The sequence below is a fragment of the Lacerta agilis genome, chromosome 14 (assembly GCF_009819535.1).
Source record: "Lacerta agilis isolate rLacAgi1 chromosome 14, rLacAgi1.pri, whole genome shotgun sequence".
NCBI classification, from domain to species: Eukaryota; Metazoa; Chordata; class Lepidosauria; order Squamata; family Lacertidae; genus Lacerta; species Lacerta agilis.
Window position 1 is genome coordinate 39,457,681 of NC_046325.1, and position 27,751 is coordinate 39,485,431.

The 27,751-nt window shown below is 46.2% G+C and overlaps 1 protein-coding gene across 2 annotated transcripts; it reads left to right on the plus strand.

The window, feature by feature from the left end:
* The first annotated feature begins 794 nt into the window (after positions 1-794).
* Positions 795-27,263, plus strand: PIP4K2B (phosphatidylinositol-5-phosphate 4-kinase type 2 beta). Of its 2 annotated transcripts, none has more exons than XM_033169428.1 (10): positions 795-1,092; positions 9,323-9,420; positions 12,666-12,762; positions 14,906-15,058; positions 17,491-17,637; positions 18,608-18,646; positions 20,667-20,780; positions 21,852-22,110; positions 24,631-24,734; positions 27,158-27,263. In XM_033169428.1, the coding sequence occupies exons 1-10, from the start codon at positions 916-918 to the stop codon at positions 27,236-27,238; spliced, it is 1,269 nt and encodes a 422-aa protein (XP_033025319.1). In that variant the 5' UTR covers positions 795-915; the 3' UTR covers positions 27,239-27,263. The 2 variants fall into 2 exon arrangements, with proteins under 2 accessions (XP_033025319.1, XP_033025320.1); XM_033169429.1 differs by having other exon boundaries at positions 1,007-1,115.
* The last annotated feature ends 488 nt before the right edge of the window (positions 27,264-27,751 follow it).

A 27,751-nucleotide genomic window follows, 5' to 3' on the forward strand; every position in this document is an offset into this window, starting at 1 on the left:
GCTCGGGGGGGAGGGTTGGAAGGGAGGTGGGCAGGCGGGGCGGGGCGACGTGTTGTCCGCGGACGAATCTACTTCTGGCGGCCGCGAAGGGGTGTCTTGTGTGTGTGTGAGGCGGGGAGTGGGCAAGCGCCCAGATTCGGTTCGCTAGGGAGGCGGGCGGCGCTATTCGGCAGCTGACAGCGGGTGGGTGGGGCGCGGGCGCGACCATTATGCGGACGGCGGGGGTGGTAGCGCGGCGCCCGATTCTCTGAGCGGAACCACTTGGCGGCACGCAGCAGGGGGGGAGGGGGTCTGCTGCGAGCTAACGGCTCAGGTGATACAGGTGCGGCGGCCGGCGGTACCACTCTGAATGCTCTCGCGGGGGGGGGAGAGGGCAAGAGAGCGAGTGAGGGCGTGCTACTGACGGGCTTGGAATGGTAACAGCTCTGAGGAGGCGTGGCCGGGCGGTACCATTTGGGGGAGGCGGGCAGGGAGGCATGCCACAGACTTGACGTGTGCGTGTCTGCGAGAGGGGGAATGTTCCATTGTGCGTGGGTGAGGAAGGCTCCATGTGGTGCTTCTGGAGGACCCCGTCGAGGGTGATACCACTGTATTCAGCAAGGGGGGGGGAAGAGGGAGGCAGGAGGTGCCACTTAGGGGACTGAGGGGGTGCCAACTTTTGGTTTTTGGGGTGCCTCTCGAAGGAAATGCCAGGCACTGCCAGCGCATGGGGCAAGTAGTGCCATTTTGAGCTGTGGTAGTGGAAGGGGTGTGCCCTTCACCTAAATACCATCAATAAGCGGGTATCGAAAGGGGCCGTAGCAGCACCGGTTGGTGGGACCATGCACAGGCCCCGCTGCTCTTAGGGGGCTGTGAGGGGTGCGCAGTGGTGGTGTTTTTTGGCAAGCCAGGAGTCCGGAGGATCCTCTCGCTGCCATGGCTTCGAACTGCACCGGGGGCACGGCCTCCGCAAACGTCGGCGCGGCTATAGGAGCAGCCCTGAGCGCTTCCAAGACCAAGACGAAGAAGAAGCATTTTGTGTGCCAGAAGGTGAAGCTCTTCCGGGCCTCGGAGCCGCTCCTCAGCGTCCTGATGTGGGGAGTCAACCACACGGTGAGCAAGAGAGGCATGCAAATGTAGGTAGATCCCTGCTCCCACTTCCCTTTAGTCATGCACAGGCAGAAGACGAAATGTGGCATTCATCCATCTCCATTAGGAGAGGTACACCTTATCATGCCATGAGTCTTAGTGGCAGATCTTTCGCATCACCTGTTTGTTTGTTTTCAGTGACTAAGCTCGGAAGAACCAGTTCTTACAGGTTCTGTTGCCAACATGGATTAGGATCCATATTCTGCATGAGAACATGCTTTGTGGAGAAGGGAATTTAAAAGTTCCCATCTTTTGAAACGTGTGGCCTGTCAGGTTTCGTTGGACTTCAGTTTCCATCGGCCCCAGCCTGCGAGGCCAATGGTCATGGTTGATGGGAGATATGGTCTGGCAAGATCTGGAGGGTCACCGTTCCCCACCTGTGTGTTAAAATAATCTGGTATTTTGCAGAGCAGGTTATAATACAAGAACTTGGGGTCATCCACTGAAGCTGACTATCGGAACGTCCAGGACAGACAAAAGGATGGACTTCGCATAGTTGAATTCTGGATGAGGCCACCACAAAATGTAGTGGTGGCCACCATTTTGGATTATTTCAAAAGGGGATTAGGCAAATTCATGGAGGATAAGGCTATCACTACCTACTAGTCATGATGGTTATATACCACCTTAGTATTGGAGGCAGTAAGTCCCCAGTTGCTAGGGATCACAAGTGCGAGAGGGCTATTGTGCTCATGTTTTGCTTATGGGCTTCCCATTGGCATCTGGACAGCCACTGTGAGAACAGAGTGCTGGACTAGATGGGCCTTTGGTCTGATCCAGCAGGACTTTTATGTTCTTGTTAAATGCTGTGTGAAGGGGTAACAGCACTGCGTTTAATGTCTTTCACATCGATTTCACACAGTGAGATAGGCAGGTACAAGTCCACCTCCCACTTTACCTTATCTAGAGTTGCTTTCTCTGTTGACCCTTCTCTTCAGCTGTTATGGGAAGAAGAGACAAAAGGTTTTTCAGCCACTTCAACAATTAACTCCGCAGTCCTACATGTTTCTGCTCAGAAGTAAGCCCAATTTCCTGCAGTAGGACTTACTCCCAGATAAGGGCAAGTAGAATTGCACCCTAAATCAGATCTAAGCAAGCAAGTTTCCACTTTTATATTGGCTTGAATGTGTCTGTTTGGAGTAAACTGAACACCATAAACTTGTTTCTATAAATACATTATTTTGCCGTGATGAATTCTGATTTCTTAGGTTTAATAATTCACAGTTTAAAACATGCATGCATACTTTTGGATGGTGGTTTGGCGCTTGATGAGGCTTGTAAAATATTCCAAATATTTTTCCGACTATTATTGGTGCTACAGTGACCAGGCAAATGAGATTCTGTCAGCCTTATTCAAAACCCCTCCTTTTACACCAGGTAACAGAAATGAGTGGTCACTTCCTCTCTTGAGGACAGAACAGTTCTGCTGAATCTGGGTTTCAATCCCCATTCATCTTGGGCTCGCTCTGTTGCAATTTTTTGCTACTGTATTGGTCACCTGTGTAAAATGGGAAGAGTACCTTCCCGAGTTTCTGGGTGGAGAGCGAGAGAAGATGGCAACATTTTCAGTATGCAACAGTGTGCCAGATAAATGCTACACAAACATCTTATCAACTGTTGCAATTTAATAGTCATTTTGGTTGCAATCATTTGTACACCAGCTACCCATGTGTTGTGGAACTCCAGTCCCCATGAGCCAACGGGCTTGGCCAGGGGGTTTGTGGGAGTCCTCCAACATCTGGAGGACTGCAAATTCCATGTTTCCCACCTGTGCCCTAAAGGTGTTTGCTAGCTGTGGTTGATAAAATGGCCCCAGATAGCTGGTGGGGCATTTATTGAGTAGCACAGGCATAGGCAAACTCGGCCCTCCAGATGTTTTGGGACTACAACTCCCATCATCCCTAGCTAACAGGACCAGTGGCCAGGGATGATGGGAACTGTAGTCTCGAGACATCTGGAGGGCCGAGTTTGCCTATGGCTGGCAGAGCCCCCCTGCTGTGTACTGGGAACAATGCTGTCTGTTCAGGAATCTTAAAACCCAATTGTGTAAGTATATATGCATGTACTGGTCTATGAGAGGGGGATGGATTATTCAGTGGTGTGAATATTGGCGCCATGCATAACTTATATGAGAAAAATGCCCCCTTCCCCAGGACTTTCACATTCCCTGTGATAAATATGGCAGTGTTGTCTTATGTGTCATACATAAACTCTGTGAAACCACACCCCGCTCTCGGATTATTGGATATTCCTCTGCCTCTACTAAGCCTGAGACAAAATGCAGTGGCAAGTTGACTGAATGTCAACTCTGGCAACGTAACTTGGTCAGCAGGAAACTAGAGGGCAAAGGAGACCTGCATATTTTTTTGTGTATGTGTACGGCTTGATGAATTGAGTAAAGAAACTGGGCGGCTTGAATTTACAAGCAGTGCTTTTACTTACTGCAGCTGACCTGTAATTTTGTAATATTGATTTAATGGCGTGTTTTGTTGCAACTGCGTTATTCAATTTGTTTTAAGTTGCCTCAAGTAGTAGGAAAGTCGCCAGGCAATTGCAGTGAATAAAAAGGAATAGCTTTGACCAATCCTGCCAAATCGGTTGGGTAGGTTTGGGTTGGACGAAGGGTCACATAGTTGTTGATCTGTGGGATTTCTTGTTGCCAGAGGTGATGCTGGCCACCAGCATAAAAAGCTTAACGATAATTAGATGCATTTATGGGGCGAAGGCTTTATCTGCAGCTATTAGTCCCATCAGCTCAGTGGAGCCTCCACATGGCAGGAGTAGGATACCTCAGATTGCTGAGGGCAAACCGCAGCTCTTGCCTTAATGCCCTGCCTCTGCCCTTCTTGGGGGCACCTGGCTATCCCCTGTTAGACATGGGAGACCTTTGCTAGTTGCCCCTGCAGTGTGGCTCAGTGTTGGCAGATCATGTGTCCTCAGAGAGACAGATCGACTTCTTAGTCATTTAGCTCTTCTCAGGAAACAAATTGTGTGGATTTCTTTATTGTGGTTATTAGATTTATTATTATTTTTGTTGCTGTTGTTATCATTCTCGTTTTTATTAATTTGATTTATATACCACCTTTTTTCAAAAGATCCCAGGGCAGTGCACAACGTTAAGAACATATTTTACGGTGCATAAAAATAAAAAGCATAATAGTAGACAGCGGACGAGAATGGTCTGCAGGATAAACTAGTGGCTGCTCTCCAGGCTCTCAGGCAAAGGGGTCTTTTCCAACTTTGGTACCAGACCTGAAAATGCTAGGGAGTGAAAGTCCGCCTTTCTGCATGCAAAGTTACTTTTATGTCACCGAGCGACAGAATCTTCTCTTAATTTCGCAAGTATAAGCATGAAGTGTGCTGCCAATTTAGATTCAGGGAAGAACAATATGCCCTGGCTACTAGAAATTCAGGAGGCACTAGCTTTGGGGGTTTCAAAGGGCGTGAGGCCTGTTCACAGGTCCTTATATGATCAGTGAAAACAGTTGGTCCTGGCAAGTATTAACCGCTCTCAATCTTAACCTGATAACTGCCATTTGTCCAGATTTTAATTTGTCTGAATTAATTTTAAGATGTATTTTAATTAATTGATGCCTGTTTTATGTATACTGTGTTATTTATATGATGTCAGCCGCTCTGAGCCCGGCTCCGGCAGGGGAGGGCGGGGTACAAATATATATATATTTAAAATTATTTATTATTATTATACTGAGGGGCAGGTATGAAGCATGGGTAGGTCTTCAATGGGGCTGTTGCCAATATCACCCTCTGAACTATTTCATTGTCTCAAGCTGGCGTCTTTACCTGGTCAACAGAGAGAAGTAGTGGGACTCTGTTATCTCTGGATATACCGTATTTTTCTGTCTATAAGACACCCCCTATTTGGGAGGACTCAAAATTAAGAAAACGGGGGATTGCCCCCGTGTATACGACTACTCCCCCTTTTCTAACATTATTTTTTAGTAAAAAAAAAAAACCTAGTCTTATACATGGAAAAGTGTGGTAAATGCTATTGAGAAGGACAGAGATGGATGTTTGAGGGGTGTCACTCTGTACATCGACAAGAGCATTGAGTCCAGCAAGCTAGACATCTCCAAAGGGGAAGATATTTCAGATCCTTCCCTATATGACATTTCTCTTTCCCATATTTGTTTACCCACTTAATTCATAGCTCTGCCCCATAGCAGTACTCGAGGCAGCCAGTGTGGTTTAGTGGTTAAAATATATTTTTTTAAAAAATGTCTAGTAGCACCTTAGAGACCAACTAAGTTTGTTCTTGGTATAAGCTTTCGTGTGCATGCACGCTTCTTCAGATACACTGAAACAGAAATCACCAGACCCTTATATATAGTGGGAGGGTGGGGTGGGGTGGGGTTTTTCTCAGGAGGATAGTAGGAGATGGGTGATTGACTCAATGGGTGTGGTAAACCTGTTGATGACTGTTAACGACTGCAATTAGTCCTACTATAAAAAGCAAGGGATAGTATGCAGATGATTAGCATATGTAATGAGACAGGAATCCAATATCTCTATTAAGACCAGATCTCTCCATAGTTTTCAGTTTAGTGATAAGTTGTAATTCGGCAACTTCTCTTTCAAGTCTGTTCCTGAAATTCTTTTGTAATAAGACAGCTGCTTTGAGATCCTGTATTGAATGTCCTGGGAGCTAGATGTGTTCTCCTACTGGCTTCTCTGTCTTGTGATTCCTGATGTCCATTTACCCTTTGGCGTAGGGCAGGGATGTCCAACAGGTAGATCGTGATATCAGTAGAACACTGGTAGACCATTGGCCCCCCAAAAGCTGAATAACTGTGGGCCCCCTAAAAAAAGCTCAATAACTTTGACCTGAACCCCCCAAAAAGGAGGTAGATCATTGCAGTCTCTTGGGAGTTGGCCTCCCCTGGCGTAGGGTCTGGCCTGTTTGTCTAATATAGAGAGCTGAAGGGCACTGCTGGCATTTGATGGCATACACCATGTTAGAAGATGAGCAATTAAATAGGCCTGGGATGGTATGTTTGATGTTGTTGGGTCCAGTGATGGTGTTGTCTGGGTGTATGTGGCAGCAAAGTTGGCATCTGGGTTTAATAAGCCCTTCTTAAGCTTACCTGCTTAAGGAAGCCGGAGAAGCCAGCCAGATGGAGATGTCAGTTGCCAACCTGGCATCCAGGGATCTCCATGGGGTCACAAGTGGACCCACGCCAGTCGCAAAGCATGCCTGGTGCCTGGGGAATTTCGAACACTGCTAAATGACTGAGCTACTCCTGCTTGAGGGGTCTTGTCATGGCTGTTGAAGTCCCCTAGGATTAACTTCTTGGGAATTCCTGATGCCAAGTCAAGTAAGGAGACTGTTCTGTAGTGGTGTGGTTGTTGTTGTTGAGTCGTTTAGTCATGTACGACTCTTCGTGACCCCCTGGACCAGAGCACGCCAGGCACTCCAGTCTTCCACTGCCTCCCGCAGTTTGGTCAAACTCATGTTGGTAGTTACAGGTGGGTAGCCGTGTTGGTCTGCCATAGTCGAAACAAAATAGAAAATTCTTTTCAGTAGCACCTTAGAGACCAACTGTGTTTGTTCTTGGTATGAGCTTTCGTGTGCATGCACACGAAAGCTCATACCAAGAACAAACACAGTTGGTCTCTAAGGTGCTACTGAAAAGAATTTTCTGTTTTGTTTCATGTTGGTAGCTTCAAGAACACTGTCCAACCATCTCATCCTCTGTCATCGCCTTCTTCTTGTGCCCTCAATCTTTCCCAACATCAGGGTCTTTTCCAGGGTGTCTTATCTTCTTGTGAGGTGGCCAAAGTATTGGAGCCTCAGCTTCAGGATCTGTCCTTCCAATGAGCACTCAGGGCTGATTTCCTTAAGAATGGATAGGTTTGATCTTCTTGCAGTTCATGGGACTCTCAAGAGTCTCCTCCAGCACCATAATTCAAAAGCATCAATTCTTCAGCGATCAGCTGCCTTTATGGCCCAGCTCTCACTTCCATACATCACTACTGGGAAAACCATAGCTTTAACTTTACGGACCTTTGTCGGCAAGGTGGTGTGGACAGGGTGCTAAAAGAATCCCATATGCGTCCTGCAGCTCCAGCACCAGGTGTGAACTCTAAAAAATGGGAAACCCTGTTGTACTGGAAAACTGGCACGGGAGATGGTACTCTGAGAGGGCAAAGTGACATTGCCTCCCTGACCATCGAGCTGGTCTGGTACTGCAAAGAAAAATGAATATTCCCAGTTACCTTAGCGAGTCTTTTCTGTTCCATTTGTGTTTCCAGTTGAGTCTCTCCTGGGTGACTTGCAAATTCTCATATGCTTGCAACGCCTACCTGCAGTAAAGAGCTGGAAGTGGAATGTTTTTGACCATATATTTGCACTCAGCTCCTATACTATAAAGGGTGATATATAGTTTTTCACCCTCATGGTTGAAAGTGGGTGCGGGATGCCTCCTGTAATGTAAGGAACTGAAAAAGCTTTCCAGTAGTCAGGGGCAAGCCCTCAGCCCCTTCCTGTTATAGTCCCTTGAGTATTACATGAGAATAAATCCTACACAAAAGAGAGAGAAATAATTGTAGTACTTAGGTTGTAGTATTCTGCTTTTCATGACACAGAATTATGATCGACTGGCTACAGATAAGTTTATTTTTTTCTAATGTGGACTGTTCATGTCAATGGAAGAGTGTCATGCAAATCCACAGTGAATGGGTTTTGCCTGTAAAATGTGACTGTCCCAAATTATCATACAGTGTGAGCCTATTCAAACTGGTTTAATATGTGCTGTGGTTAACCATAGTTTCCTGGTTTAGATGAAATGGGAAACTGTGGTTAATGAGATGCTTCCTAGTTGAATCATGGCTTTAAAAAAAGAATTAAAAGTTTATCGGCATAAACACATACAGAATACAATAAAAGTGATAGATACAGTCAGTAAAAATATATGTAAAAGTACAAAAATAAAACACAGATACATGGGTGGAGTAAAAAAACCAATAAACTGCTGAAAGTGCAATGTCATTTTCAGTTGTTGCACAAAGAGAAAAAGATGAGTCTGTTCAGTTCTCAAAAAAACCTCCCCACATACTTGTCTGTAAAGCGAGGGGTTTAGTGGGCTGTTCGGTTGAGTTAGCACAGGAGAAAAAACTTATGCCATATTGAGTAGAAAGGATCAATTTTTGATGAACCACTGAGGACTCTCTGGTTATATGTCAGATGTTCTGATGATGTAATGTCCCATTCTTTTGCTAGCCACTCTTCCTGAGAAGGAAGTGATTTGGACTTCCAATGGGCAGCCACTGGCTGCCGCAGGAAGCATGAGCACAAGAGATTTATGCGTGGTAGACGAGTTGGTCCCACACACCAAGGATAGCAGTGCGAAAGCTAGGTCTGAGAAAAGTAATTATGGAGATACAGTGGTACCTTGGTTCTCAAACGCCTTGGTACTCAAACAACTTGGAACCCAAACACTGCAAACCCGGACGTAAGTGTTCCGGTTTGCGAACTTTTCATGTGGCCAGCATGACTAAACCAGATCAGCACACGGAAACGCCGTTTACCTTCCTGCCGGAGTGGTACTTATTTATCTACTTGCACTGGCATGCTTTCAAACTGCTTGGTTGGCAGGAGCTGGGAAAGAGCAACGGGAGCTCACCTCATTGCGGGGATTCGAACCGCCGACCTTCCGATCGGCAAGCCCAGGCTCAGTGGTTTAGACCCCAGTGCCACCCGCATCCCACAAACCCTTCTTATTTAGGGTCTCATTAATACAAAGTAGTTCAAAGGGAGGAATCATGGCTTGCTGCAAAGGAGGAACTAAGAGGTTGCCTATGTGGACAACATGTTTGTTCACATCCCAGCTTTATACGCCAAGATATACCAGTAACCATCCAGGCTTGGCCAATGAGTTCATAAGACTGGATTCCAGTTCCCACAAATGTGTGGCATGGGCAGCTGTAGCCTCAGGATTGTACCTGCTCAGTAAATGCAGCAGGGAATTCAGTGTGGCAATGCATTAAGCGTGTGGTTGAATATAAATCTGGTTTCTGTTCTGTACAATTCTGCAGGTCCTCACTTAGTGCTGACTCTCCCAGGGAAAGTTTAATGGGGTTTATTGGCTTTGCGCTCACAAGTGCCAGCAGTACAGATGGTTTTCTTTTCCCTCTCCCTTCACTACCTATTTAGATTTTGTGTTTCTTTTTTCAGATTAACGAATTGAGTAATGTCCCTGTCCCAGTTATGTTAATGCCGGATGACTTTAAGGCCTACAGCAAGATTAAGGTGGACAATCATCTTTTCAACAAGTGAGTAATGAACGTAACTTTTGATCTGATCCCTCCCTTGATAGGAACTTCAGTATATAAATAGCTGGCTTCTTTTTACTTGATGTACAATGGTGTATCATCCGCGATTTCACAGGAGTCACTTTGCAATGGAGGTGAAAGAAACGAGATGCATAGACCGTAGAGGAGCATAATTTTATATACAATTTCCCCCATGTCGGTCTGTGTACTCTAAACCCTGCAGGTGTGGGGCTATGGCTTGGAAGCTGCAGTTCATCTTTTGAAAAAGACGGGCCGTGGGAAACATTACAACCCCTATTCAGGCCCAGCTGCATATGGCTACTTATAAGTTTTTATGCTTTCAAGCCCAGTTTGATGTTCTGATTACATTTTCAGCCTATCATGGTCTGGGACCTGCATACCTCAAAAGGAGCACCTCCTTCCATGTGTTTATTTTCACTTAACAAAATTTATATATCAGTTCTTTGTATAAGAAAAGCTCTCAAGTGGTTTGCAAAAAATGTAAAATGTAACTTCTACAGGTCTGGATAGGCTCGCCCGCACAAAAGCGTTTTAAGCAGAAGCCGAAAAGAATAGGACGAAACTCAACAGGAAGCAATTGGCAAAATCCGAAATTTTAATTTGTGGGGGAATGAATGGATTTTAACTGAACAGCACCCGATGTGTATATGTGTGTTCCTTGGGGTGTTTGTGAAGTTCAGTGCTTTTAAAAAACATCCCATATGCAAATGCTATGGTTTTGTGTTTTTCAAATTCATTCCACCATTCAGCAGTTTAAGCCTGTGTTAACAAGAGACACAGATTTGTATGCAGAAGCATCTTGTATTGCATATGGAAAGAGCTCTTACCACTTTAGCTCAAGATTAGCTTGCCCACAGTTTCCCCTCCCTGCCTCTGGACAGCTGTTATGAAACCAAGGAACACTTTGATTGTGCATTTTGTGGCTACACTGTTCATTAACCTTGCAGTTTTGAGTGCTTAGTGCTTTTCAACTCCCTTTTGTATAATTTGACCATGACGTTTTGGAATCTGATTTGAGGCCACCTCTTACTCCTTCAGGAGACTGATATATTCAGGGTAGCACCTACCATACCTTGCAGAACACACCGGGAACAGAATAGCTTCCCATAAAAGAAAGGGCAATATTTGTTTCTGTCTAAATGTAGGATTTGGGGTGCACGGAATTCATTTGCCCAGCCTTTTAACATAAGGGTGGGGAACAAACCAGCTGGGGCTAGTATCCTGTGAACACTTACAGTCATACCTCAGGTTGCGAATGCTGCGGGTTTATCTTTTTTTGGGTTGAGCTCGCACCGAACCCAGAAGTACTGGAACAGGTTGCTTCTGGGTTTCGGCGCATGAGCATAAGCGCTAAATCGCGTTTCGCACATGCGCAGAAGCACTGAATCACAACCCCCATGTGCGCAGAAGCAATGCTGCAGGTTGCCTCCCGCACGGATCGTGTTTGCAACCCGAGCATCCACTGTTCTTGGGAATTTGACCTGTTGAACACAGTGGGACTTACAAGTAAAGAGGCGTAATACTGTGGTGCAAATTGATACCTTGCCATAATATTTGTTCTAGGTGACCGCTCCTTGTTGTGCTTATCTTGCAAAAATGTTTCCTAGATGTTGATGAAAGGGAAGGAGAATTTCCACTGCACCTTTTAAGAACTCTTCAAGGGGTTATGCCATGGTCTTCTGCAGCAGGACACTAGCACTATTTTAGTTGTACAGTCGTACCTTAGAAGTCGAACAGAATCCGTTCCAGAAGTCCGTTCAACTTCCAAAATGTTCGAAAACCAAAGGGTAGCTTCTGATAGGCTGCAGGAAACAGTCACTTCTGGATTTGCAATGTTTGGGAGCCAAAACGTTCAGGAACTAAGCTGTTCGACTTCCAAGGTACTACTATACTCTTGTGCTATTCCAGAGCAATGGCTATTTTCAGAAATACTTTCAATGTTTGTGCATGGGGAGCATCTAATGGTCCCCAGTTCAGGTTTATGGGATGGGATCTGGTCAGACATGTGCTGGTATAGGCGCCATAACTTCTGCAGCACGTTAAGATATCTGGCTGGCACATACGTAAACGGATCTGGTTGCTATATAACATTAAGCCAGTGTCTTCTGAAAAGCTGGGGGTTATGTCTGCACAAACACTGCCAACTCCTCTAAGATACGCCTTGCTGGGCAGAGTGAAAATGCAAGTCCTAACAAGAGTGTCACAGCACACATCAAGAGGAGTCACCCGCTTGTCTTCCATTGGATTCGATTGGCAGGATCAAAAACCAGAGAGAGGCTGAACTTTATCTATTGGTCACATCAGCTCTAGAGAGTATTGCTGTGGTGTGGCACTAAACATTGTCTGAGAAAATCTGCCAAGAAAGGAGGTGGACAGGCATGATGCAATGGTAATCGGGTGGTGATAGTGATAAATGCAAGGTTATGGAAGGCTTTAACAAACTGCTATCTATAAAAAGGCACAATAATGAAAACCACATTAAAAGCTGGAGTTGCTATGTGGTTTTAGTCCAGGGTTCTGTGCTCTTACGGTGGCCTGTGACTATTGCTCCGTTATGAGCTGGCACCAGTACTAACATAATTGGGTCACAAGTACTACGGCCACAATGCCAGTGTTAAAAATACAGCTCTGATTTGAACCAGTTCTCTCTTTGATCTCCATCAACAGAATGGAGGGGAGGGCTCTTTTTGCAATCTTGAACATTGCCAAATGCACCAGTTACTGCCACGAATGGTGGTTCTGTTCTTTGGATGATCCCTCAAGTGTCACAGGGTGTGATACAAGATGACATTGACTGATTTGTGGCATTCGTTATTAGGATAAAATCTAAACATGAACCAGCATGTCAAGCCACTAAGTGATAGGGCCTAATTATGCAGATCACACTTCCTCCTTGGAAGCTTGCACATGCCCGGGTCGTAGAACTCGTTTGCTACCAGCTTTGGGTCGAGTTATAGCAAAAGAACAGTGACTGTCCACTACACAAAATTATATGAATTAAGAGGATTGACATGAGTTTTTGCCATCTTGCGAAGGGGAGATCTCAGGACTGCTCGTGAAGAGGCAGAAGTAATAATTTCATTTCATTTTTTTAAAAAAAGGTTTAATATTAGAGAACAGTTTTCACATGTGCTCCATCAAGCATGGAGACGGTGAGTAAGTGCGTATATAAAACCAAATTACATCTTAATGCTGAAAGACAGCTTCTCTGCATCTGCTTCCAGGGAGAACCTCCCAAGTCGCTTCAAATTCAAGGAGTACTGCCCACTGGTGTTCCGAAATCTCCGCGAAAGGTTTGGGATTGACGATCAAGATTATCAGGTACGGAGCTTGGTGGCAGCACTGCAAGCAAGCGGATGAGTCAAAACAAAAGGTTGCAATATGTTGGGATTGTTTTTTTGCAGAGGTTTTGTTTTGTTCAGGGGATTGGGGTTTGTTTGCAGGATGATGCCACTGGGGAAGTCCTTGCAGATCCAGCGCGAAGCATGTAGGATGAGCCAAGGACCAAAGATACTAGTCCTTGGGGCCAAGATGGGAAGTAGCAGGGTTACTTTTTGTGGGGATGAGATCGGGAAGTGGGGAGGTTCAAGGGGGTGGTGGAGGAGGATGAGGATGAGGATGAAGATAGCAATAACTGACCATGCAAGCAATGCAAAAGAAAGCCTGCAACTCTGTGGCGAATTCAGAAGTGCAGGGCCCCTTTATGACAACCACAGCCACGCCTCTTCTGAGATTATACAACTTTCTAATATTGTACAATAATCTTACAATTTTACACTAATAGTAATTAAGGATGCTGTGCAATGATTGGTGCAGTTCCCCATGTGTTGCCTTTCGGCTAAATCTACTGTATTCTGTGCACGTACATGTGCAATTGATTTAGAGTACTTATTTTGGAGTGACTTTAATTGTGTTTTCCACGATGTCCCATTGTCTGCAACAGAGCTCATACACCGTTCTCTTGAAATGGAAGCACCTTGTGTTTTCAGTGCCCCTAAATGTTTGGGCTTGGGGCATACAGGGGCTATAAATCTCCCCTTTTGGGCTGTTTGGGTGTCTCTAAGATGTTAAAGACAGGAGCCCTGCTGCAGAAATACTAACAGGTCTTTGACCCCCATGACCCCAGGCCACTACACCACTAGACACAGTGAAGATCTGTGGTAGATGTGCAGCACAGAACTGGCATCGTCCAGAGTGCCGGCCTCTTCCCGGACAGGCTTGTGTTTGAGTGTGTTTTCAGGGGCAAAGGTCTGGTCTAGAAATCGATCGCTACTCTGGAATGCAATCCTGGTATATGAGCTGTTATACCAGCTTTTATCAGAAAACAGAAGAGGTTTCTGCACCTGCAGCTGTTTCAGGCAGCTTTGGAAATATACTGAATACCCAGAAGGTGTGTGTGTGTGTGTGTGTTTTCTCATGCATGGTGAGTGAGCTTTCAGTGAACAAAGGGACATGACCTTTGCACTCTACGCACTTCACTCTGTTTCCTTTCCCCAGTGTACTCTATGCACCCCTTTGCACACTCCTCACACCCAAACCTTAGCTCTTGTCAGTCATCAGCGAATTGCTTCAAACGTGGAAAGCAAATTGGACTGCAAAAACTAGATCGAGTTAAAATTAGAGAACTGATTCCGAAGAGTTAGCTACTTCGATGTTTTATTGCTAACCTTTCCCCTTGGCTGAACAGTTAGAATATTCATAAACATTCCAGCCAGTGGTTAGTGGGGTTTCCTAAAGGGCAGCCATTTTTGGATGTTCAAAATGCATTCCTCTGATTGGTTACCTTTTAGAGTCAGCAGCAACAAACAGATAGCAACTCTTGGTTTCAATTGCAGAAAAACAAGTTTAAAAATGGGGTGGTTGCAATGCCAAGGATCTGAAAGATGAGGGACGTAGTGTTTTGCTTTGTTCACAGTGGTCTATATTAAGGGAAGTGGGTGGCGCTGAAGGTCAGCGGTTCGAATCCCCACAACGGGGTGAGCTCCCGTTGCTCTGTCCCAGCTCCTGCCAACCTAGCAGTTCGAAAGCACGCCAGTGCAAGTAGATAAATAGGTACTGCTGCGGCGGGAAGGTAAACGGCGTTTCCGTGCGCTCTGGTTTCCGTCACAGTGTTCCGTTGCACCAGAAGCGGTTTAGTCGTGCTGGCCACATGACCCAGAAAACTGCGGACAAACGCCGGCTCCCCCGGCCTGAAAAGCGAGATGAGCGCCGCAACCCCATAGTCGCCTTTGACTGGACTTAACCATCCGGGGCCCTTTAATTAAAGTGCAGGCATGCCAACGTAATGGAATTCTGTTGTGCACAAGGCCTGGCACCCTACTGGCATGGCACGGTGTGCTTCCGATGCAGCGTTCAATGTGCTTCTTACTCCTGCACCAAGTGAAGTTGGTCCAACTTTCACAGGGTTGGTCTGAAGAGGCGGCTGGTGCATCTCCTGCTTGCTCTTCTGTTCTCCTCTTTGTAGAATTCCGTGACGCGGAGCGCCCCTGTGTACAGTGAGAGCCACGGCCGTTGTGGGGTCCGTTTCCTCACCACCTACGACCGGCGGTTTGTCATCAAGGCGGTGTCAAGTGAAGATGTCGCAGAGATGCACAACATCCTGAAGAAGTACCACCAAGTAAGAGAGGTGGAGAGAAAAAGGGCGTCTTAAGCACTAACCTAGCATGGCTGGGAAGCGCTATTTCTGGTGATGCCTGTATTCTGGGTCATTTCTCTATGGGAGCTTCCTGCCCTCCCAGCATTGGACAAGAAAGCAGTTCTGATTATCTGCTTTGCTAGGTTCCCACAGTAGAGCCAGGTTTGTTCTCCTCATTCCCACTGCAGTCTAAATTGAAATTTCTGGTACTGAATTGAACTAGTTTCCTACTCTGGTTTTCCAATGCAGGGTATGCAAGGCTTTCAACGTGGAGCCCCATAGGGTGATGCCATAGAGCTCGGGTGGGCAAAGTACGGCCCAGGGGCCGAATGCGGCCCCCCAGGCTTGTAAATCCGGCCTGCGGACCCTGCCACCCACTCGTTCAGTCCCCGCGTGCTGCGGACACCTCGTCACGCGGGGACTGACTTCCGCAGCGTTGGCATGGCTTCTGGGTGGGTGGCGATGCTGGCACGGCTTCAGATTGGCTGCTGCAGCTCCTGCAGCCAATTCGAAGCCACAAACGGCTCTGGGCAGGCGGCGACACTGGTGTCGCTTTGGCTTGGTTGCAGGAAGTTCGTGCAGCCAATCCAAAGCTTCGCTGCCCATGGGCTTAGGTAAAACTGGCGCGGCCATGGACGGAGAGGCGGGTGGCAGGTCTGGGCCACCCCATGGGCATTGTGATGGGCACGTCGCGGGGCTTCAGCCAGAGCTTGGCATGCCTGCTGGCCCCACGCCTGGCGCCCAGCTCGGCGCTGCTGCTGGTGGCGTGCTCGGCTGCGCTGGAGCAGCTGGAGGGCGAGTTGCACACCGCCTGCCTGGCGCTCTGCCAACCTGGCCTCAGCCAACGGGCCGCAGCGCGTGGTGCATGCCACCTGGGAGCTCCGCGGAGATGGGCCGATGGAGCAGCTGCTGCTTGTCAACAACGCCGGTGAGCAGGCAGCACCGAGACGTGCTACTGAGCGCGTGCAGGGTGCGTTCCTCCTCCAGGTCCGGAGGCAGCTGCAGGACCAGCTTGTAGGGTATTTATATTTTACAAAATATATTCTGGCCCTCCACAAGGTCTGAGGGACAGTGGACTGGCCCCCTTAATAAAAAGTTTGCTGTCATTCTGTGCTTGTATCCCAAAGTTGGAGAAACCATGGCCCTTCAGAAGCTGGGCCAAAGTTCTCATCATCCCTAATGAGCACCAGCTCATTCTGATATTATTATTGTTATTATTATTATTATTATTATTATTATGAATTGAGTTTATATACCGCCCTATACTCAGGGGTCTCAGGAGGGTTTACAGAATAAATTCAAGATATAATACCACAAAATACATAATAAAAATAAAAACAACAGCCCAATAGCCCCCCCAAAAGCCCCACATTTTAAAAGGGCATATTAGGATGTAAATCAGATCAACCAAAGGCCTGCTTAAAAAGGAACGTTTTTGCCTGGCACGTAAAGGTGTATAATGAAGGTGCCAGGTGACCTTCCCTGGGCATTCCACATTCAAAAGCAACTGGAGGGCCACAGTCTAGCCATCTCTGCCACAGGAAATCACAGCCAATAAAATGCTGCAGGTCTCGCTCTCCCATAACTCCTTGCAAGCCTTTGCTCACTGCTCTCTAAACATATGCTGCGAGCAGCCGCCACAGAAACCCAAATCTGTACTAGAGGATGTATTCCTGAGTGTACAACAGTTCCAGGAGGAGAAATCATTAATAATAATAATAATCACTTATCAACAACAACAACAACAACAACAACTCTGGGTGACTCCCAACAGAATATTAAAAACATGATAAAATATCAAACATTAAAAACTTCCCTAAACAGGGCTGCCTTCAGATGTCTTCTAAAAGTCAGATAGTTATTTCCTTGACATCTGACGGGAGGGTGTTCCACTACCAAGAGGGCCCTCTGCCTGCTTCCCTGTAACATCACTTCTCGCAGTGAGGGAACTGCCAGAAGGCCCTTGGAGCTGGACCTCGGAGCTGAACGATGAGGGTGGAGATGCTCCTTCAGGTATACTGGGTTGAGGCCGTTTAGGGCTTCAAAGGTCAGCACCAACACTTTGAATTGTGCTCGGAAACGTACGGTGAGCCAATGTAGGTCTTTCAGGACTTGTGTTAATGTGGTCTTGGCGGCCGCTCCCAGTCACCAGTCTAGCTGTCGCATTCTGGATTAATTGTAGTCTCCGGGTCACCTTCAAAGGTTTCTTTTATCTAAAAAGAAAGAATCCTTTCAGGTTCCAAACTCTTGTTGTGAAATGTTTACATTTTTGTATGTTTAAGTGTCTCAAATATACTTGCAAGACTTGAAGCCGTCCTGTCCCTTTTGATCAAGCTGTGCTGAAGATCTGTGGCCTGATGCTGACGGACTTCTTGTTCTCTTCTTCCCTGCCTCCTTCCCCCCCCCCCCTTTAGTTCATTGTAGAATGTCATGGAAATACACTTCTCCCCCAGTTCCTTGGTATGTACAGGCTCACTGTAGACGGCGTGGAAACATACATGGTGGTCACCAGGAACGTGTTCAGCCACCGGCTGACAGTGCATCGGAAATACGATCTCAAGGTGAGGGACGTTATAATACAAGCCATCTTGCGTGGAGCCACATTCTGCGCATCTGACCGTGCCATCGTGAGAACAGGATGTTTGGCCAGATGAGCCACTGGCCTGATCCAGTGTGCTGTTATTACATTTTATTACATTCCAACTTCTTTCCTGCAGTGGACAATCTGACAGTTTTCTTCCTGAGGAGATGGACATTGGTGATGTTTTAATTATTTTACTGTATACCACATGAGAGAGAGAGAGAGAGAGCATAGTTAGAAATGCTCAAATAAAGAAACTGGATGGGGAGGAGGGGGAAAGGGGCTTCCAGATATTTCACAGGTTACCCGCTTGCATGTGGATCCCGTCTCTCATCATGGGAGTGTGGCATCCTGAGAATCTCAGCTTTCAAGGGTTTGGCTGCAGAGTGGTTTTGTACAGTTGCATCTAGTGTGCCAGAAGTGCATTTCAGACACCGCATGGTCGAGTTTAGGCTTGTGAGAGGTTATTGGGGACCGCTTGAGGGAACCGGATATTAACGCTGCAGTGTTACTGTGCTCTGGCCTTCTTAGGGATTTCTACATTAGCCTTCTGGGGCCCCTCTGGGCAGTGTGAGAGAGTCTCCTGACTGATGCATAGAATATCTGCCTGCATAGAATTGCTACATGCATTATGCACATGGTAGCCAGAAGTTCAATATTTGTGTACTAAGTTCCTGCACTTGTGTGTCACGTGTGCAACCATATTTCACATAGGGGCCCCCCCACCAACTTTTAAGCAATCTTAACATCCGAATTTTCATCCCACTGGTTGCATACTGTTGGTTTGCTTTTTTGTTGTTAATACTGTGAATTTGGTTTTAAGTCTCTCTGTCTCTCACCACTGGAAATCTTTAAAAAGGCTCTCGGTTATCTGAGGTTCAACATTGGGGGCTATTTTTTCTTTAAATACTATTGGCTCTAAAATAGGTCTCCGCCCCTTTTCTTACCAGGGTTCAACGGTAGCAAGGGAAGCCAGCGACAAGGAAAAGGTAAGAGCAACAGTCGGGAAAGGCATTCTGAATAAATCTACAAATGTCGCTGCTGTGGCTATAATTCTGGTAGGCTTAGAGGAAAGGGGGTGCAGTTCCCCCTTAGATTTAGAAGTGTGTGCTGTGCGTTGGAGAGGTGGCTGAATATATATATATGAATATATAGCTGCATCTCCCCGTTTAACTCATAACTTTGATTGCCAATGTTAGAGAGACCAGGGAGCAACAGTGCCCCCTGCCTCTCTTGGTGTTTCATTCTGTTGATTTTAAATAAAAGAGTGAATCAGAGGGAGAGACAGAAATGGGTATAGCAGAGACAGAGAGAGAGAGAGAGAAGGAGGGAGGGAGGGAGGGAGGGAGGGAAAGGAAAAGGGGTATAGCAGAGAGAAATGGATGAGAGGGAGAGAGGGGGTGCTCCCATCTTTGGCTGTGGTCCTACCCACTGTTAGCATGTAGTCCCTGCTGGATTGCCCCTAAGGGTATACAGCCCTCGACAGAAAAAAAGGTTGCTTACCCCTGCATTAATCACCAGACTAGCCAGCTAATATTTCAGCTCGTTTAATAAGTGAGGATGCCTTTTTTGTAAGTATTTTTTTTATTAAATATTTTCTTGATTTACAAAGGTGTGTGCAATGTCTCTCTCGTATTTTTTTCCATGTAACATTTTTACTCATAGCGAGGATCCCTTTTGATGGGTGACAGAGAAAAGGGCACCCTAGTTTGGTTATCGAGGCTGTTCGGCACGGGTTCCCTGGTAATCGTGATTGCTGGATATATGTGGACCGTGCAGCTGGTACACTTCTAGAAAGTTGCTCCTCCCCAAACCAGAGGATCTGATCCAGTTTGGCTGGACTTGAGAGACTCGTTTGAGGCATAAGATTCGGCCGGGGGGGGGGGGGAGTAAGTGAGCAGTGGGTCAGGTGGAGATCTCCAGTATCGGATAGTCCAATGGGCAGCTGCTTGCCTACCCCGCCTATCCAGGCCTTTCAAACTCTGTGTGTGTGTGTGTCATCCAGGATTATTCTTCTTTGTAATTATAAGAAAACATAATTCCTATGGCTTCCCTTCCACCTCCCAAATTATGCTAAATATATGTCTTGTCTCCAGTGAGCAGGGGTGTGTGTGTGTCTTAAACTGCTTCCTTCATGTTAGAAACCAGAATCTGATCAAATGCCTGAAATGATTTCTTTTTTTAATGCAATGTTTTATTTTTCCATTTGGTTATTTAAGAAGTATTTTAATTCTCCTCCCTCATTCTGTCCTGTTTTTTGTACTAATCCGGAAAAGCCAGATGGCTTTTCTCCTATTTTAGGGATTGCCAGTTGATTAGATATTCAGATTACCGAATATTTTTAACCTGACGGGAGTATAAACCTTTCAAACTGTCCGTCAGAGCCCTAAACAGTCGTACCAAAAATGTCTTTTGGGACCGGCCTTTTCTGCTGTAGGGGAATGCTCACACCCATCATATTGGTGGTACGTCCAAAAGAACGCCTAAGAATCCAGAAGTGTTTTTTTGGATTCCGATTCTCAGTTGGTTTTTGAAAATCAAACTTTTGTGATTGCAGGTTATTGAAAATGGCACTTAACCCTGCCAAATAAGCAGTTCCCCCAGAAGATCACGAGCAGTGCTGTGGGGAGAAGTCTTTTCACTCACACATAAGGAAGTTGCGGAAGAAATAAAATTGCGAAAGTCCCATTTGGCTATAGTTGTTAGCGTACCTGCTGACTTTTGAAAAATGCAGAAGAGGAAGATCTAGGCTTCCGCCCATGATCTTGAGGCCCTCGTCACCGCTAGTACTTGAGCCCACGGTAGATACAATATTCATGTTTGATGAATATTGGTGATGAAGATTCAGATGAAGAGATATATGTGAGTAAGAGAGCATCCTGTTATGACCAAGGCCTCTTTCCTGGATAGATGTGGCCACTTTGGATCTCGTCCAGCCTCGACGTGAAATTGAGGGTTGTTGTTGTTGTTTGTTGTTTTGCACTTATTCCAGTTCCATCTTCTCTCTAGGCCAAGGACCTGCCGACCTTCAAGGACAACGACTTTCTGAACGAAGGCCAAAAGCTCCACGTTGGAGAGGAAAGCAAAAAGAACTTCTTGGAGAAGTTGAAGCGAGACGTCGAGGTAGGGTTTGCTGAGCGAAAATGCGAATGAGCGGAAAGCATGTCCACAAACCTGGATAGGATAGGTGGGGGGTCTTCGCCCCTGTAAGTTAGAATGCTTATGGACATGATTTGAAATACCTTTGAATTAGAGCTTTGAGTGAGGCCAAAGTGCCCATTCACACAGGGTGCCATTTGCTCTTATCTTCCCAAGCGTTTGGTGCTCAGGCTCAGAGGTGGACAAGTGCCTTTGGCTGGTGATTAATTGTCTGATGGCAGGATGACTGAAAGCCAGTAGTCAGGAGCACAGAAGGTGGATGCAGTGGTCTCCCTCAAGGACAAATTGCGCAGGCTGGACGAAGGCAGGAGTTTTCTATCAGCCAGTCAGTGGTGCTGGATTGGTTATCTGGTGTCACCTGACTTCCCAGACTTAAGAGGATTGTGGGCTGTTGTGCGACTGTTCCAGCCAGAACCGTGTGCAGTCCTGACCAGGTGGCAACAAGAACTCTGTTTTTGATGCAAGGGGGGCTCCCAGTTTGATCCTGGCAGCTCCCAAGGGCATGATTCTCATCTGGGTTCAAATAACTGCCCTTCCTCTGCGCTCCCGGTCGGATTGGGCCAACACAAAAATGCAGCACAATCGCCTGACCTCAAAGAGGAGCCCAGCCTCTTCTCTGAGTTTGCCTCCTTCCAAACAAGAAGCATTCCCAGGCCAGTGACTCTCACAGAAAAACTGGGTGCATGGAGGCAATTTCCACCTTGGAAGCATATATTTTGAGAGGGTGTAAACAAAGCGTGCCACCAATCTTAATTCCAGAATAAAGTTTGCCTTTGTCCTTAGCTGGTATGGAGAATGGGGGCTTTTGGAGCAAATGGGTGAATTTGGTAGATAGGTTCTGAATTGACTCTAGAGAGTGAAAACAGGGCAGAAGGAAGGATTAGGGAGAACGGAAATGTACAGGGGTATACAGGAGTCCAGGGTAAGATGACTAGAATCATGAAGCTGATGCAGGGAGTTTGAAAAAGGATCAGAGCTTGAGATCAGAGCAGCCGGAGACTGAGAGAGAGAGAATGTATTTCTGTTGGCTTCCAGTTTCTCGCTCAGCTGAAGATCATGGATTACAGTTTGCTGGTGGGGATTCACGACGTGGACCGTGCTGAGCAAGAAGAGATGGAAGTTGAGGACCGGGCGGAAGACGAAGAATGCGAGAATGACGGCATTGGTGGGAACCCCATTGGCTCTTACGGGACCCCGCCTGACAGTCCTGGCAACCTTCTCAACTTCCCCCGGTTTTTTGGGCCTGGGGAGTTTGATCCCTCCGTGGATGTCTACGCTATGAAAAGCCATGAAAGTGAGTGAATGGTTTCGGTGTGGGTGAATAGGGTGGAAAGGAGGAGATGGGAAGCCCAGCCTAAAGTCCTCTGGATGGAAGCCAGGGTGTTGTGTTGATAGGTTCCCAGACCACAAGCATTTTGCAACAAAATTGTGGCTTGCTAGCTAGCTTGAATGGAATTAAAATAATCTGAAATAACTCTCGCAGTGTTTCTCAAACTTGGGTCCCCAGCTGTTGTTCGACTACAACTCCCATCATCCCTGATCACTGGTCCTACCAGCTAGAGATGATGGGAGTTGTAGTCCAACAACAGGTGGGGACCCAAGTTTGAGAAGCACCTCTCTTGGGTGTCCCGAGACCCTTGTCTCCCTGAACCACCATCACCCAACCACCAAAGCTCCCTTGCTTGCCTACTCTTTCCATCCCAATGCATGACAGCTTGCACCAAACCTTAGCTGTGTACACATAGCCCTCTTAAAACATAGTGAGATAATCCCCCCCACCGCTGCATTTCATATCACATTTGCACATCATTGTACCATCAGTACAGTTTGGCGCGTTTCCAAGTTGCCTGCTGTCTGTCCACACCAGTGGGTGGAGAGGACGCTTGGATGCCTTCCTATGGAACACGTTTGCAAATCAGATTGAAACTGGTTCCAAGGGGAAATGCATCAGAATATAGCATTTCTCAGAAAGCTACAGGATAGATATGGAATGTGGCTAACATCATCATCATCATCATTTATTATTTATACCCCTCCCATCTGGCTGGGTTTCCCCAGCCACTCTGGGCAGCTCCCAACAGAATATTAAAAACACGATAAAACATCAAACATTAAACACTTCCCTAAACAGGGCTGCCTTCAGATGTCTTCTAAAAGTCAGATTGTTGTTTTATTTCCTTGACATCTGACGGGAAGGCGTTCTACAGGGCAGGCACCACTACCGAGAAGGCCCTCTGCCTGGTTCCCTGCAACCTCACTTCTTGCAATGAGGGAACTGCCAGAAGGCCCTCCGCGCTGGACCTCAGTGTCTGGGCTGAACGATGGGGGTGGAGATGCTCCTTCAGGTATACAGGTCTATCTGAGGCCGTTTAGAACTTTAAAGCTCAGCACCAACACTTTGAATTCTGCTCAGAAACGTATTGGAGGCAATATAGGTCTTTCAGAACCAGTGTTATATGGTCTCGGCGGCTGCTCCCAGTCATCAGTCTAGCTGCCGCATTCTGGATTAGTTGTAGTTTCAGAGTCACCTTCAAAGGTAGCCCCATGTACAACACGTTGCAGTAGTCCAATCAGGAGATAACCAGAGCATGCACCACTCTGGTGAGACAGTCCGCAGGCAGGTAAGGTCTCAGCCGGCGTACCATCATGTGTACAGGCGAAACTCGAAAAATTAGAATATTGTGGAAAAGTCCATTTATGTAAGCAATTGTTTTCATTAGCCACTGGAGTTTAATATACTGTATGAGATAGACTCATGACATGTAAAGCGAGATATGTCAAGCCTTTGCTTGATGATTATGGTGCACAGCTGATGAGAACCCCAAAGTTGAAATTGTTAATTTGGGGTTCTCAACAGCTGTATGCCATAATCATCACAATTATAACAAATAAAGGCTTGACATATCTCGCTTTGCATGTCATGAGTCTATCTCATATATTAGTTTCACCTTTTAAGTTGAATTACTGAAAGAAGTGAACCTTTCCACGATATTCTAATTTTTCGAGTTTCACCTGTACATGTCTTCACAAACCAGTGATGGGAGTGCACTGGATAGGAAGAAAATTTTATGTGTGTGTATGTGTGTACACAGCCCTGACTTTCCCCAGCAATGTGCAACCACAGCGGGGAGCATTGGGTCTGTTTTTGGGCACACTTGCAGTGCCCATGGATCAATCGTAAGGCCCAGCAGGTCTGGCCACTGTCATGCATAAACCAGACTGCGGCCTAGACTGTCCCAGAATCCTTTGAAATGCACACGGGTTTCTGTTTGTTAAGGGTTCCCTAAAAGTTGGATTATCACTAATCTTGATAACGTGAGAACTCCTTGGAGAGAACTCCTGTCTCTTAACAGCTGTTGGCCTCTGCTAGGTGTGTCTGAGCAATACTTGCTTTTCATTTACTTATTGCTGTGGTACTTTCTCTCGCTCCACCCCTCCAGTCGAAAGCCAGGGGGGCTGGTGCATTGGCAGTTGGAAGGCCCTTTTGCGGGGGTGGGGGGGATCAAAACAAATCAACTGCCAATCAGGCAAATGAAGCCAACCGGAGCGGTGCTCTGCAGATGCTCAGAGCAGCTGTTGGCTTCTGGTCATGCTCTGCCACATTGAGTTTGTCAGCGAGATACTACAGTCACACACACCCCTCTGCATCTGTTGGGCTGGAAAGGTGGCCTCAACTCACAGATCTGGCCACAAAAACACTTGGCCATACTTGAACTGCGCTTGGCAGCTAAAGAGTAGGCAGCCTGCCCTAAATATGACTCTTTGCCTGGATTAACCAGTTTTTCTTCCTCTCTTCCTCTCTCATTGTAATCAGGTGCCCCTAAAAAGGAGGTCTATTTCATGGCCATTATAGATATCCTCACACCGTATGACACAAAGAAAAAAGCGGCGCACGCTGCCAAAACTGTGAAACACGGGGTAAGACGAAACCGTTCCTTTTGCTCGTCCAGAACCTATTGCTGGAATGCCATTCTAGTGTTAAAGGGGGGGGGTGGCATTTTTCACCCGTCTTTATCAATTACACAAGTTGTGTCTGTCATTTAAATTCTACTCAGTATTGATCCAGAGTAGATTCCAATGTATAGTGAGTAGAGTAACAACTTAAGCACGTTGCAGGATTTCCCAAAAATAGACCAGAGGCATTTCATCCATCAGGCCTTTACTGCTACTGAAGGCAAATGAGCAGAATGTTCACAAATCCAATACATTCAGGATTGGCACTGTCCATAAGAAATCCAATTGCAGCAGACTTAACTTAAACTTAACAATAACTTGTAATAAGTCTAAACCAGGGGTCGGCAACCTAAGGCCCATGGGCCAGAGGCGGCCCACAGAGGCCATTTAACTGGCCCACGAGCCACCCCTGAACTGAGCCGCATGTCCGTGGCACCTGAAATCGCTTCTACGCATGCCCAGATGCCTGAAATCGCTTCTGCACAGGCATGATTTTTGGCATCTGGGCATGTGCAGAAGCGATTTCCGGCGCCACGGACATGTGCAGATGCAATTTCCGGCGTCACGCTGCACTGGTCCAGCCCATGGAGGATCTCCGCGGGAGTGATCTGGCCCATGCCCAGTAAGCCTTGCCGACCCCTGGTCTAAACCTTAACACTGCATACAGAACACCACACCAAAAAGAAAGAGAAACAGAAAGAGAGAGTGAAACCCAGGCTCCTTCTGGTCTGACTATTATAGTCAGCATGACCTTGACAGAAAGAGATAACAGAACTACCGTATTTTTCGCTCCATAGAACGCACCGGACCATAGGGCTCACCTCATTTTTAGAGGAGGAAACAAGGGAAAAAAATATTTTTCTGATTTTCCTCCTCTAAAAGCCCTTGTGTGTGTGTGTGTGTGTGTGTGTGTGTGTTTGAGGATCAGCTAAAAGTTTTGCAGCTTTTTTTGCAAAGGGAAAAGCCCTGGCTTTTTTGAGGATCAGCTAAAAGTTTTGCAGCTGTTTTTGCAAAGGCAAAAGGCTTTTTTTTAGGATCAGCTAAAAGTTTTGCAGCTTTTTTTGCAAAGGGAAAAGCCCTGGGTTTTTTTTTTTTTCCGAGGATCAGCTAAAGGTTTTGCAGCTTTTTTTGCAAAGGGGGAAAAACAAAGCTCCTTTTGCAAAGGGGGAAAAGCAAAGAGGAAAAGCCCCATTTTTATGAGGTTTAACTCACATTTCTGAAAAATCTTAAGGAAAGGGAGCCATTTCTACAGTTTCCAGACAGATAATCTAATCAGCCAGTCACATGTCCTGGGGAAACAAATAACCTCCCTCTGCAGCACATTCAACAAAGGAGGGTGGGGCTGAAAGGGAGCCGGGGCTCTTATCTCTCTCCCTATCTCTTGCTGATCAGCTGCTGAGCGGGGTCCTTTCAACACTCCCTTTTCCTTTGTAAAATAAAAAGCATGATCCTCTTTTGGCCCCTGGGCAATTCAGCTCCAGGGACCACCATTCGCTCCATAAGACGCACAGGCATTTCCCCTTACTTTTTAGGAGGAAAAAAGTGCGTCTTATGGAGCAAAAAATACGGTAGTTTAAATCAGCTGTACTCAGCTTCTCAGAAGGAATAACCCAAACACCATGAAGTTTCTTTCACACAGAGAAGCTTCCAGAACCCTCTTGAATTAATTAGAACAGGAAAGATCCTCTACACATCAGATCAATACTTTCTGTACTAAGAAAGGCAAACTGACAGTGTCATGGTTTTTTATCCCTCTGATTGTTTTTAGCTGGACTTGTCCGGTTCTGTAATATCCTTTCTGGGATATTGCTGCTAGAACTTTGCTTCTAGAACTAAGCAGTGTGACTGGTCCTGAGATTTATATAATGGGCATTATGATCCTTTCAAGATGCAGTAGTACCTTTGTTCTCAAATTTAATCCGTTCCGTTAGAGGTCAGGCGGCAACATGCCTCTTCCCCCAGGTCTTTAGCTAATTATACAATTTACGGCCTTTTAAATTGTGTGTGTGGCAGGAGTTACTGTTTTTGTTTGTTACTATGTTGTGTATTTTTGTGTTTTTATATTACAAGCTGCCCTGCGATTCTCTGATAAAGGACAGTATAGAAATTAAACAAACAAGCAAGCAAATAAATTGCTAGTCTTCCAAACTCTTTATCTTTTTAAAATAATAATAATATTTTATCCATTTTTTCCATATAGAAAGTTACTTTTGTAGTAACGGTTATACTGTATTCCAGTTCCATAAAACTGGTGACTTCCGGCTTCCAAACTCTCAAAGCGATGCACGTTTGGTGGCAACATAGAATTTGCTATAGCACCAACCCTTGCCTGTGAATGGGGTTTCATCGCTTTAATCTGTCTGTGTTGTTGTTGTTGTTTTTTCCAGGCCGGAGCAGAGATTTCCACAGTCAATCCAGAGCAGTATTCGAAACGCTTCAACGAATTTATGTCCAATATCCTGACATAGTTGCCTTCCCATCCTTGGCAAAAAACGCGGAGGGAGAAGACAAAGTGGGGTGGGTGCAGGATGTGACTTCCAGAGCAACAGGAATGCACCCCACTCTGCTGGGGTGTGATGTTCAGTGAATGTGCGATAACCGTGTGACCTAGCAGAAAACTAACTCATAGCTGTAGGCCTCCAAATACTCTGCTTGACCTGGTGGAAAAGTGGAGGTTTCTCTCTCTCTCTCTCTCTCTCTCTCTCTCTCTCTCTCTCTCTCTCTCTCTTTCTTTGGTTGCAAAAATATCCAAACATAAACCTGAGGAATCATCTTTGAAGAGTATCACAGTCTCCTGAAGGTCAGACGCAAATGTGAATAAATAGCAGAAACTCCACAGACATTTGTCCCTTCGATTGGAGCTGCTGTTCTTCACTCCCAGCGAGAAAAAACAAACAAACCCCTTGTTGCTTCTTTCTCTAAGAACTGGATGGGAATAACCGTTTGCCGTTTGGAAGGGAAACTGTTACAGCAATGTGCAA